This window comes from Pseudorca crassidens, chromosome 15, assembly GCF_039906515.1.
Source record: "Pseudorca crassidens isolate mPseCra1 chromosome 15, mPseCra1.hap1, whole genome shotgun sequence".
Taxonomy (NCBI): domain Eukaryota; kingdom Metazoa; phylum Chordata; class Mammalia; order Artiodactyla; family Delphinidae; genus Pseudorca; species Pseudorca crassidens.
The window spans coordinates 1,324,187-1,336,888 of record NC_090310.1 but is presented as its reverse complement, the minus strand read 5'-3'; the positions used below and the strand labels follow the sequence as shown (position 1 = coordinate 1,336,888).

The 12,702-nt window shown below is 62.0% G+C and overlaps 2 protein-coding genes across 4 annotated transcripts in view; both read left to right on the top strand.

Moving 5' to 3' along the window:
* The window catches only part of PSMG3 (proteasome assembly chaperone 3), a 476,610-nt gene that overhangs the window by 123,321 nt on the left and 340,587 nt on the right, over positions 1 to 12,702 (top strand). The gene's annotated exons all lie outside the window — the stretch shown is intronic.
* The window catches only part of MAD1L1 (mitotic arrest deficient 1 like 1), a 316,541-nt gene that overhangs the window by 139,972 nt on the left and 163,867 nt on the right, over positions 1 to 12,702 (top strand). For 2 of the 3 annotated variants that reach the window (XM_067705328.1, XM_067705327.1), the window contains exon 1: positions 9,852 to 9,962. Coding sequence is in view for 1 of the 3 variants with exons in the window: in XM_067705326.1 (XP_067561427.1) it covers positions 9,818 to 9,962 (145 nt within the window). In the remaining 2 variants the exon portion in view is untranslated. Of the gene's footprint in view, positions 1 to 9,817; positions 9,963 to 12,702 lie in introns of those variants that run through there. The other variant, XM_067705326.1, reaches the window with a different exon arrangement.

Here is a 12,702-nt window from a genome sequence, read left to right as displayed (position 1 = left end):
GACCGCCCGCCTCTTGTTTTTTGACCCGCCTGCCTCGGAACGCAGACCGCGTTCTGGCTCAGCGTTTGGTACTTGAGGCTCAGTACCTAGTACTGGTGGCTCCGCGCTTGGTCCCTGAGGTGGACTGCTTAGTGCTGGGTGCCCAAGGTATAGTGCGCAGGACTCGAGGCTCAGTATTCAGTGGCGCTGCCTGGACCGGGCCCTGGAGCGTCCCTCCGGGGCTGTTTTAAGCATGTGTTCAGCCAGGTTACCCTGCTACGGGGCTTCTCTGGGTGTTTGAAGCTTGTTTGCTTTTTCACATCCCGACCTCGTCTGTCCCGGACCTCTTTGCACCCCTCGGGACCCCTCAGTGAGGTGCACGTGAATGCCCCTGGCGTGCCCCTTCCTCTCCCTTGGTGGAGGTGGTTGACCCCGGCCTGCACCCCGTGCTCCTGACCCCCTGGGGGTGGGGGTGGGTCTGCCTTGAGGCGTTTGCCATCCTTGACCCAGGGAGGGAGACGGGGGGTCTGGAAGGACAGAGATGGGTGTGCTGCGGGGGCAGCCCGACCCTCAGCATCATCGGCCACGTGGAGTTCTGTGACCCTGGGACGGCCACTTGCCTGCCACCCCCAGCTGAAGCAGGAGGGGGAGTCGGGTGGGAAATGGGCAAGAGCACCGGGCCTGCTGTTTTGTGGGCTCTTCCTCACCTCCCTCGTGCCCACGCAGCCTGGCTTCAGAACCACCCTGGGCAGATCCATGGACGTCGCTGCCACAGGGGGCCTGGAGGCTGTGGCGTCTGTTCAGACCAGAAACAGGAGGATCCCTGGGCTCCGGATGTGAGAGGGTGGGGCGCAGTGTGAGGGGACAGTGCACTGGCTGGCGCTCGTCTCGTTGGTGAGGGGTCCTGTGTCAGCAGTGCCCGGGGCCAGCCAGGCTGCTACGAGCTTCTGTGCCGTTAGCTCCACTTGGCGGGGCGGGGCGGGGAGGGGACCGACCGCCAGTGGGCGGAGGCCTTTCCGGACCTTACACCAGGCAGAGCGCAGTGACAGGCAGCCCGTAGTAAATAGTTCTGCCTTTTCAGGCCACAGAATCTCTGTCACACGAAAGCAGCCGTAGATGCCACGTGAGGAGCGGGTCAGGCCGCGTTCCAGCCAAACTGTGTTTCCAGAGCAGGCGGCGGACGGTTTGCCGAGCGCGGTGTAGAAGGTCCCTCTCCCTGGGTCCTGTCCCGTCTGCGGGCCATGTTCCGGACCCGCATCCTCAGGGATGCCGTGGGGCTTAGTGAGATGGTGCACGTGAGAGGTCAGAAGGTCACCTCCGCTGCAGGGGGCGTCTGCGCCACCTGAGCGAAGGGTCACTTTAGTTACCCGTCCACCGTCCTCCCCCTGGGTTGTGCTGAGAGCCGGAGCTCGAGGGTCCAGGGCAGCTGCTCTGCAGGATCTGAGGGGCCGACTTGCCCTCTGCTCCCTGCCGTGTCTGCGTCCTGAGTCCTGGGGGCCCCCTGGGGTGGGCTGAGGGCATCCTGCTGTGAGCCTGGCACCCAGCACTGGGCTGCTCCCGCCGGCCTCGCTTGGGCTCCCCACCCCGGAATTTGGAGTCAGCCCCACCCACCCGTGCGGTTACAGGTTGGTAACGGATCAGCAGAATTGGATTATTCATTATGGCTGGGCTTGAATTGAAATTGCAAAGGGTAATTTTCCTCCTCACATTTCAAGGTCAGATGAGAGTATTAACTGTGGCCTCTGTTTATCTGGGAATGCAGATTGAATTTGGCGATTCGCATTGATGAGATGTTGGGAGTTGGGCGGAGGAGAGGTGACAGGGAGGCCCGCTGCAGCCCCCAGGCTGCCCCTCGCCGTTCCTTTGATTGGTAATTACTTCATCCTTTGCCTTTTTCATTCTCTGGTTTTGTTTCCACTGTTTAGATTTTTTATTTTTTTCTGAGAAATGTGTAATGACACCTGGAGGCATTTAGGATTGGAATTAGATGCTGTACGTGAAGATGGCTGTGTGCCAACGCCGGGCCTGGGCATCCGGGGTGACGGGCGAGGCTCACGGCTCCTCTCCTAGGGGGCCCCTCCTGAGTCTGAGCAGGACCCAGAATGGAGGGGCTGCCCACCTCCTGTCTCCCTGGTCCCCTTCCTTCTCCGCACACATGCCGAAGCTACCCCTTGGCCAGACTGACGGAGCCCAGGGTCCCACTGCTACGCCCAAGACCTGCTCTCAGCCGTTGGTCCAGGTTGGCCGTGCGGTGAGAGGGTGCCCACGCGTGTAGTCGGGGCTCTGGTCTGAATAAGAGCCCGGCTTGCGTCCATCGGCTGTGTGTGCCCCGTCCGGGGATAGGGATGTGGTAGCAGTACCCTTCCCACTCGGGTTATGTGGGCACTCAGCGGGACCCGGGGGTGCACGAGCATGCTGGGCACCACGGAGCTCCCCGCTCCTGATCTCTGCTTTCTTCTCTAGTCCCGTGTGAAGCTTCTGAAAAGGAAACGGTGGCACGGATCTCAACCAGCTCTTTTCAAGGCGGTCTCTCCCTGGACGCGGCTTCTCTACTTAGCTGGGTGCAGACGGCGGGTCATCCCGCTGCACCCCGTTAAGGCAGCAGCACGGGGGCTTCACCGTGTGCACACTTGGCATGTGCTGTGCGCTCTGCACGTGCCTTGTGAGTGTCCCCGCCACCCTGTTAGGCAGATGGCAGTGGCTTCCCTTCATTGCTGAGGAAATGGAGGTTCAGAGAGTTTTCTGAAGCACCTGACCTCCGACGCTGAGGGACTCGTGCCCGGCTCTGGTGAATCTCTGTCCTGGGGAATCAGGGCTGCAGTTGCTAGTTTCCCTCCAGGAGCAGCGGTGGGTTTCCGCTCCCATGATTGCACTGCCCCCGGGACACACCCAGGCTCTGCGTGGCAGGAACCTCTCTGGGCAGGGGCGTGGGGGTGGGAGCGGCGTGGCTCGGCGCCGACCCCCGCCGTCTGGGAGAGTATTTCCGAAACCAGTACCTGGCTCCGCCTGACCGTCCGCCCTGCCCTGCTGAGCTGCCGCGTGGCTCCTGGCCAGGCCCGTGGACACGGCGGGCGTGGCTCCCTGCAGCTGAGTGAAGCTGGGTCTGGCCTTGGCCTGGGCTGTCCTTCAAATGCAGGAGGCTGTGGAGTGGTTAAAGGGGAGTCTTGGGACGGGTGAGGTTTGTGTGTTCGGTCAGGAGGGGTGACGGGTGAGCAGGCGGCGGTGGGGGCCCGTGAGGAGGGGCGGCCTGGACCAGGTCTGGGGGTGCAGATGCGGGGAGCCTGTGCTCAGCGTGTGTGGGGCTGTCAGGTCTGCGGAGCCCTGGTGGAAGGGAAGGGGGGGCTGTCGAGGGTGAGTCCGGGGCTCAGCATGCACGGCTGTCAGTGGTGACGCCCTTGGGGGCAGGAGCAGACCCCCGGAGGTCGGGGGCAGCATCCAGCCCTCCCTCCCTGGTGGGGTCCTGTCCTTCCCTCCGTGTGGAGCCCACTGCCGGGTTCCTTCAGGCCCACCTGTTCCCTGTGCTGATCTGGGTGGGTTCTCGTCGTCTCGAGACCCCATTCGGATACTGACCCTTGCTGGTCTGTATCTGCAGCAGCTCCCTTAGAGGGTCTTTGCTCCAGAAGTGCTTCTGTGTTGGTGGTGGCCCTGCCCGTCCTTGGCCTGTGGCCCACGCCCACCCTGGCCCCTCTTGTCTTTCCCGCAAGTGCGTCCTGCAAAGCGCCGGGATGAGGCACGGCTGGGCGAGCACGCGGGTCCCGGCTGCGGGCACCCTTGCTGCCGTTTCGGTGTCGTGCAGCTTCCCGGGCAGCCTTCAGGACCGGAACGTGGTGGACCCACCAGAGGACCCGTGGGCTTCGTGCGGGATCGCGCGTGGGGCCTCTGCTCCCGCTGCTGGCAGCACGACCCCGCTTCCTTAGAAAACCACCAGGGCCTGTGCTCAGGGTGCTGGCGGAGAGAATTTTGGGAACCGAAGCCTTGATTGGAGGAAACTGGAGGTGCGGGTACGAGAGCGGCCACGTGGCCCCTCCTCTGCCGGTCGGCGTGTGGTCTGCTGCTTTGCGGTGTCCCTCCATCCACTGTCCATCCGCCAGGCCATGGCTTCTGGAAGTGAGCCCCGAGTCTTAGCAGCGAGGAAACCTGCGTTGCGCGGGCACCCCCAGCGGTGCAGCGCCCCTGCCGGCTCCCTCCCGAGGAGCAGGCCGGCCTGCAGCTGAAGCCCTTCTGGCTGGAGGCCGGCCTCTCTCCAAGCAGCCCTTCCCATCCTCGGGTAGCTCTGAGAGCTGGCCACCTGGAGGCCAGCTGTGCATCCTGTGCCCTCTGTGCCCCTGCCCTGTCCTTCACAGCCAGCGAGTCCCGAGCGTCCTCACCGTGCCCTTGGACGGCCTGGCACACACGGCGCTGCACCCCAGGGCTCCGTCTGGCTGGGTCTCATCCCTGCCGGTTTCTCCCCGCTTCGCCTGCTGCCACAGGCCGTCTTGGCAGTCCTGCCCATCGAGCTGGTGGTGACCCTGCTCTCAGCTGAAACCCTGACCTCCGTTCGGTACGTGCTGCAGCCCAGTCATGTCCCGAGTCCCGCGCGTGTGCCGGCCGCAGCCCCGTGTCGTGTCAGATCGGCCAGCCCTTGCCTGCCCTGTTCTGCTGTGCCCTGTCCTTTCCACGACCCTCCCTTTCACTCTGTCCACAGGCAGGCGTGGAGGATTTTCAGTTTCTGAGGCTCCCCTGAGGAGCTGCCCTCCCCCTCCGGGTGGCTCTGGGGCCGGCCTGTGAGCCCTCACGCCCCAGACACACACACACAGTGAGTCACCTACGTGGTGGTGGCTTGGCTTGTCCCGCCTGGTGGCCGGGGCACACGGGGCACAGAACTGGAGAGACTGGAGGTCGGGCACCGTGTCCTGGTCGGGGCGGAGGGGCCTCGACTCAGTGGCAGCCCCCGAGGCCTGGTCACCGGTCTGTGGGACGGGGGTGCTTGGAGAGCACGTGTGTGGTGGGTTTGAGCTCTGCTCCTCGGAGCCCCAGCGTAAGGGAGCTTAGGGGCTTTGCAGGAGTGTGACTTAAATTCTGTTAATATCATCCTAGTTTGCTGCTGAAGTGTAGCCACCAGGGATCAGTGTGCACGTACAGTCATGTTCACAGCTTAACCCGCAGGGCCCCGGGCGGGTGACCGCGTGCCCTCGGGGAGGTACTCGTGGGCAGTCGTCGGAAGTAAAGGTCTTGCCTAGTGCCATGTGTCCGCGTGAACGTCTCGGCCACATGTCGCCGACTGCAGGTTTGCTTGCCTCAGAGCTGTTCTTGGTTTGAACGTGGGCCCGGCTACGGCTACCGGGTGTTTCCGCCCTCCATGCTGACCTTCCAGGCAAGACTGGGTGCCAGGCCCCCGGCCCACAGCAGCTTGGAGCGAGAGCTCCGCACAGCGGGGCGGTCCTTCCTGGGGTCGGTTGCCCCGCCCCGTCCGCGTGCTTCCTAGAGGAGCTGGCCAGCCCTCTGGGCCTCCTGCCCCGCAGGCGAGTGTCACGGCACGGCCCTTGGCACCGGGATGGTGCGGTGGCGGCTGGAGGTGCGGTGCGAGGCCAGGGCAGAACCGCGCTGAGCGAGAGAAGGTCGTTCAGGTGTTGCCTGCAGCTTCACAGCGTGCGTGTCCTTTCATCCTTCCTTGAAAGTAGATATCCTTAGGCTGGGGGTTTTCTGATGAAGACGACATTACAGTGGGCTGCAGCGGCCCGTCACAGTGCAGAGAGGGGTTCTCAAGAGCTCAGGTCTTACTTCCTTCCGCAGACGCCAGCTCAGAAAGGTCCTGATGGACGAACGCCCTCTCCCCTGAGAACTGAGGGCTTCATTTTGAACTCCCAGAGGTTCACGGAAATGCCACTGACTTCAGGGTTCAACGTCAGCACGGAACCAGAGGTTTAGTTTTTTATGGGTTTTCTCCTCTTTACTTCACAAGGAAGGCCGCGATTGAACTAGAGGGCGTTCCGCAGGGAAGAGGCGGCCATGTGGTGCTGGCGCTCTGGGTCGGGCCTCCGTGGCTCGGGGACCCACAGGCCTCTGTTCGCAGAGCGGTGGCCGACGGGCCTGCGGCCCAGGCTGCAGGAGGCCCTCTCTGGAGAGGCTGAAGTTGTGCTCTCACCCCCCGGCACACGAGGACAGGGGAGGGCCGCCCGTTGGCAGGTGTTGTGAGAAACCCCTTTGGGGCACTTCGGGGGGAGTTATTGGAAACGTCAGAAAACGGCACTCCTGTACAAGACCAGGCCCTGTTTGTGCCAGTTCGTCCACCCCTTGTCCCCCGAGGCCCGGCCGTTCACGGTCCCTCCTCTCCCGCCCACCGGGACGTCCCCACCCTGCGGGGTCGCTCCCTCGAGCACACCCTGTGCTCTTGCCTGCTCCGCCGAGAACCTGTAGACCCAAGCCAGCGCCTCCTGGGCCGCCCCCTCCACCCGCGTTGTTCTGAGAGGTCCTGTCTCTGCTCTCCGTCTTTTCCCCTCCCGCTCTCTCCTGCCCTCTCCATGCGGCCCTTCCCGGTTGCTCTTCTTCCCCTTTCTGTCTGTGCCCTCTGACCCCTCCTGGCCCCTGGCGCACACCCAGCGGCTTCAGACCCCGTCGTGCTGCCCTCTGGGGCGGTGCGGTGCCCTCTCACGTAAACAGAGCCTCTGCCCTGCTCTGCTGTAGACTCTGGGTCCTTCCCTGCTTTCCCTCCCTCCCGAGCTGATCACGTATTTGCCGCTTCTTGTCCGTCTTCTGCCCGTGGCAGTCCTGCACTCCAGCCTCCCTTTCCCAGCTCTGCTTTGCCAGCCGGTGCCCTTTGCGGCCCGCGCGGAGGGGCACTGCCGGGAGAGCCGCAAGGCCGCGGGGAGGGAGGCCTGTGCTCACTGCTTCTCCCAGAAGGGGGTTCCTGCCGCTCCCTTTCCTGCCCGTGGCGCGGGGCAGCCCTTCCCCTCCCGGCACCACCCACTCCGGCTGGTGCAGGCCCGACGGCAGTGGTGCCCCTGCAGAGGCGTGGGTCCCAGTGCTCTCGGTCTCCAGATGGAGCGATTTCAGGGGACCCCAGCTTCTCCCTGAAGCTATCCGGGCGCCTCTTTCTCCTCTTTCACTTACCAGTGAGCCGCGCCCTGGGTTAAGCATCTGCTGCACAGAACGCACAGCGTCTTCCCGAGACCCGCACCGTTGAGAACGAGAGCCTGGGGGCTGGGGCCCGTGGTGCCGCTTGACCCCTGCTGTCTCTCCGGGGCTGGGCCAGTTTGTCACCGGGGCTCAGGAGAGTCAGAGCCAGGCTGCGGCGGCCCAAGCAGCGCTCTGTGGGCAGTGCCAGCAGCACCGCCTCCTGTAAGTTGCCCAGGTTGGTTATTTAGGTCTAGTCCAGCTTTAAAAAAAACTGAGTACTGATGGAACGTTAGGCCTCATGGCAGGCCTTGGAACTCGGGGTGACACGGGGCTGGCGAGCCTGAGGGTGGAGCGCCTCCACGGGAGACCCCAGGAGACCCCGGCCCGGGCCGAGCGCCACTCGGGCCAGCCTGCCGGGGGCTGCCCTCCCAGGGCTGCTTGCTGGTGCCTGGGGTTGTGTGTCCTCTGCTGCATTGCTTCCCGTCTTGGTTTCCTGAAGAGCAGGTCGCACGGGGAAGGACAGGTGGTTTTTCTAAGCGGGCAGGAGCTTTGCCCACCTGGGCCCCGAAAGGCTCGGTCGTCATCTGTGGGTGCTGCTGGACGTGTGACTGGCACTGTGTCCTGCACTTGACATACTTGTTCTTGCGACATCTTGGGCCTGGTCTGGGACCTCAGGCCCACCCGCGTTTTAGGGACCCACACAGTGAGCTGGCGGTGACAGGCTAAGTGCAGGTGAGGTGGCCCTGGGCCAGGCCCCAGGAGTCAGGGTCTCCAGCTCTCTGCAGGTGGACAGCAGTTACCCTGTGGCCTTCATACCTGCCCTCGGGGGGGAGGCCTCCAGACCTCTGTGTGGGGACGTCGTGCTCCCGAAACCCTGGGTCTTGGGGTTTGTCAGTTCCCACCAGGGCTGTGCCCAGAAAGCCTGTGCTCAGAGCAGCCCCGCCCCCTGCAAGCTGGCCTCGGCAGCTTGGACACGGGAGCCCGAGTTCCTCTAATTAAATCACACGGCGGAGCAGTGATTCAAAACGCTGTGCCCTTGCCCACCTGAAGTCAGTGATTCCAGAGTTGATTTCACAGTCCTTGATTATTAAATTGGCGTATGAATAGTTTTAAATTGAACTAGAACTCAAAGTGGCCTCTTTAAATGTCTGTTTCAATGAATACTTGTACTTGTTTTGTTTTACTTTATTTTACATCTTTGGTTATGAAGCACGTAGAAGTGGTAGGTGCCCTTGGCCAGCTGTGCAGGGGGACTCGCTCTTAGAGGAAGGCTTTCCGCGGTGGCTGCGAGGGGCGAGGTGCGGGGCCCCGGGTGAGAACGCTGCTCCGGCTCTGAGACCAGGCGTTCCCTGAGTCTCTTACAAAGTCCCGTAAACGCGTGTTCCACGTTTACTCTCAAATTGTAGTTAGCTCTTCAAAGAATTATACTAAATTACGATGAAAAGTAACCCCATACTTACTCAGATGTGAAATGGAAGAAATTAGCACAGCGGAGACCACCTCCAAAGAAAGCATTGTCTGCCATCCCTGTGGATTAAGGCTTTCTTGAAATCGTGTAATCAAAGCAAAGAAAGAAAAAATTGGACGCCAAGAATGATACAAGATGCAGGTGGTGTTGTCTCTAGCGCCCCTCAGCTCCAACTTTTATATTTTTGAAGGCATTTCGTTGTCACTGGGCGTCACCCCAGCTAAATGTTACAAATAGCACCTTGTAATATAATCCTGGTAAGATCTCAAAAGAAAAATACAGAAGCAGAATATTAAAGGTTTGTCTTGGAAAGAGGTTTCCTCTGCTTGAAAGAAGAGCATGGACACAGCACCGTCGGCCCATGCTTCACGGTTCACCCGCCCACCCGCCGGTGGGGTTAGCGCCTCCTTTTCCTGGGGCGTCCTCCCTCCCGGGAACTCTCCTGATCACCGTCCCCTCAAAAAGCCGGGGAGGTGTCTGCGTGTGGGCACCTCCCGTGTAGGTGGGACAGGATGGGGGTTCCTGAAGCCTGTGTGGGAACAGGCAGGGCAGAGGACGGTCCCTACAGGGTGTGAAGGACTGATGGAGTTTTGAGGGAAAGAGCGGCAAAGACCAAACTCTGAAGGTGCCCTGCCAGGAAGTTGGCATGTGAGCCCATGGGTGCCCATCCGATCTGCAGTCTGAGGGGCGGCTTGGTGGCACCGGAGGCTGCCCAGGCGAGAGGCTGTCACGGTAACTGGAGAACAACGTCAAGTGTGTGAACTGAGGCAGGGCGCTGGCCGCGTGGAGGGAAGCGCGTGCCCCGGGGTCTGCCCCCTGCTGTCGGAGCTCTGCGGGGGGCTCGACTCTGCAGGATGTCTGTGGAAGGGGCCCGCCCTGGGCTGGTACTTGACGCCCCCGCGCCGCACGGAGCTGCGCATCTGTGGCCGACTGCGGTCCGGGTGGGCAGCGCCTGCCCTGGTGATTCAGCTCCTTCAGAGGCGCCCTCCCGAACGAAGCCCGCGTTGCTGGCGTTTTCCCCATTGTGTGTGGAGTTGAGCTTCCCTCCCCCGCACCTTCCGTGTTCTGGGATCACCCTGGGCGACTCTTTGAAATCCAGAAGCTCCTGAAAGGCTTTAAGTAGCTATTCAGAAGTGAGGAAGTGACAGCGGGCTGGTTGCACGTGCGGCTCTATGTTGGGACCTGAGTGACGTGGGCCGCGCTGGGCCTGGGGGCCGTCACTGGGTGCTGTCCTGGGGGCCAGGCCTCATCACTCTGCCCTTTTGCCTCTTGCAGTGCCCGGGGGCTGGAGAAGGCCAGGCTGCAGCTCCAGGAGGAGGTCCGCCAGCTCAGCAGCCAGCTGCTGGAGGAGAGGAAGAAGCGGGAGATGCACGAGGCCCTGGCCCGGCGGCTGCAGAAGCGCGTCCTGCTGCTGACGAAGGTACGGGGCGCCTGCGCGGGGGCCTGCCTTCCGGGCCAGCAGCTCCCAGCCCGCCCCTGCCGTGTCCACGCTTAGTCTTCTCTCCAGGCCCCCACGTTTGCCAGGGTCTCTACCAAGTGCAGTGCACCCAGAGCCACCAGTGCTCTGTGTCCCCACTTCTCGATCAGTTAGACACGCACAGCGCTGCCTGTGAGTCACGGCTCACATCAGACTGAGCTCTCCCCTCACCAAAGGGGAGAGCATCTTGGCGATTTAGCCAGCCTGTGCGTTTTTACCCTGGATTGCTCTGAAATGCAGACCCTGGGATTCCCTGCTGGGCCTCTCCTCCTTGTGAAGGGCAGAGCCCGGGGCCTTCACGCACTGACCTGGGGTATCGGGATGTCAGCCCCGACCCCCTGTGTCTCTCGGTGGGGTCAGCCCTCCCTCCGGCCTGGTGGGCAGGTGCAGCCTTTCCCTCCTTCGGAGCCCAGGGAGCGCAGGGTAGACTGCAGTGGGAAACTGTCACCTGTGTGCAGGTGCGCCAGGCGGGATGCGTTCCTGCTCCCAGCTCTGTCTGGGCGGCCGGGTTTTTGCTAACTGTGCTGAGCCCGAGGGGCTCTGACGTCTGGCTTGATACGCACAGCTCGCTGGAGCATGAATTACGATTTTTTTGTGAGAGAGCATTATTTAAAATGTTGCCTTGGATGCTGAAATTTCAGAAGACAAGGAAGGAAAAAGCCAGAAACTGTCCCCAGATGTTCTCTAGGCGAGGGTTGGGGTTGTCCAGATGCTGGCGGACTCCTCCCACCTGCCCTCAGGCTGATAGTGAGCGGCCAGGCGGGCGCGCTGACCTGGCGGGCTGGGGGCAGGGGCGTCCCCCTGGGAAGTTCCAGGAGTCACGTCTGACAACTGTTTGCCTGTTCTTGATTGTTTGATAAAAACCTGGGACCTCCTGGTCATGAAGCTTTTAGGAGGCAGGTCACATTCCGGCTGCTGAAAGCTCACCGTGTCCCGACCTCTCCAGCACGTCCCCTGCCATGTGTGTCACGTCACTCAAGCTTCCTGGGGTCAGGCTTGGCCGACCTCGACGCCAGCCTTGCCGGTGGCCCCACAGGGGAGACGCCTGGCGAGTTTGCGAGCTGTCCTCGTGCGGGGCCCGTCGGTCTTGTCCGTGTCGTCCACGTCCAGTGCCCGTGCCGCCCAGCGAGTGTCCTTGTGGGCTGGGTTGGCAGCCTGGCGGCTCTGCTTCACCAGGGTCACACCGGTTCACTGGTACAGGTCCCGCTGGTGTACCGGGCGGCCCTTCAGCGGGGGCATATCTACAGCGCCGCGGGCGCCGCGGCCTCGGGATCCATCGGCACCTCCGTGATCGTGCGCTGTGCCTGGCTTCCTCCTCGGGCAGTTTCTGGCCTTGAAGGTCACTGCTCTGGGCTCCCGAGGCAGGAAATTTCCACTCCTCTCTTCCCCCTGCTCAGCAGGTTGGAAGCTGATGGCGCTGTTTGGTCTAATTCGGTCCTGGCCCTGGCCCGCTGCGCTGACAGGCGTAGCTCTGAGAGAGAGGTGGGGGGCGGTATCGATCGCCCGGCACTGACAGATGACTTACGCCAACTGTGGCTCGGAGGCACGTTTGCCGTGGGTTGGTGGCCGGGTCAGGCGCGCGGGGCCCACCTTGCCAGCCGCATGATTAAGCTGTTCGTCCGGCCGGTCTGCAGAGGGCGGCCAGGCTGCCGCTTTCTGGTTGGAGCCGAGCACGTCCGGCCCCCCACCCCGCCCCGCCCCGCCCTCGGTGGCCCCGTGGGCTCGCACGGCGTCTCCCGCGTGGTCTGCGTGCTTCCCGCTCGAGGCACCTCCAGGGCGGCAGCTGTCGGGTCTCGAGGGTGCTCTGGTTGCTGATCTTCCTGTCTTCCTTGGGAGACACTCCCACCCCTCTGGGAGCCCCCGGACCAGCTCCCTGGGGTAGAGCGTGGCGAGTGCAGTGACCCGCCCTCCGCTGCGGCACTGGGCCAGGTGCGCCGACAGGGCTCTCCTGCGCCCCATCGAGGGCTCTATTTGCGTGTTTGACATTTCAGAGTACAGTGCTTGGAATGTGTGATTTTATTTTGAGACCTTATTAGGCATCTCTAGTCTAAGGGCTTAATTGTTACTGATAGCTAAGAGTGTAATTACCTTGGTAAAATACCATGACTATTTTAAGCAATTGAAAATTGGCTTCCAGAACTGGGTGAACACAAACCATTTTCCTATTTGAAATGAGCTATTTCCAGCGTGCCCCTAATATTCCACAATATGGTTACAGAATTGTATTTATAGACTCTAAGCAGTGAAAGCTAATTTATAGCATGAATTTTTTCAAAAAATGAAAGTAAAAGCCCCCCTTCCCCCTCTTTCCTACACCCCCCCGACCCCCATTTCCTAGTGGAGCAGCCTTCGGAGGAGGACACCTGTCATTGGTGTCTTACCTCCAGGGTCACGGTCTGGCAGTGATGTCGTCCCCCCGCCCCCGTGGGACCCCCGCTGTTGCTGCTTAAGAAACAAATACGTGGGCAGAAGGTGAGCTTTTGGGAAATTGAGGCAGGAAGCACATGGGGATGTCCCAGAAGAGGCCAGAGCTCCTCTTGCCTTGTGTCCAGAAGAGGCTGTCCTGGAGGAAGGCTCCCGGGAGCAAGTCTCCCTGGGCCGGGGGAGCAGTCGTCGCTCAGGGGTCCGTCGACTGCCGGGACTCCCTCCCTGCCCAGGATCGTCGTTACGCCCAGGAGGCTGC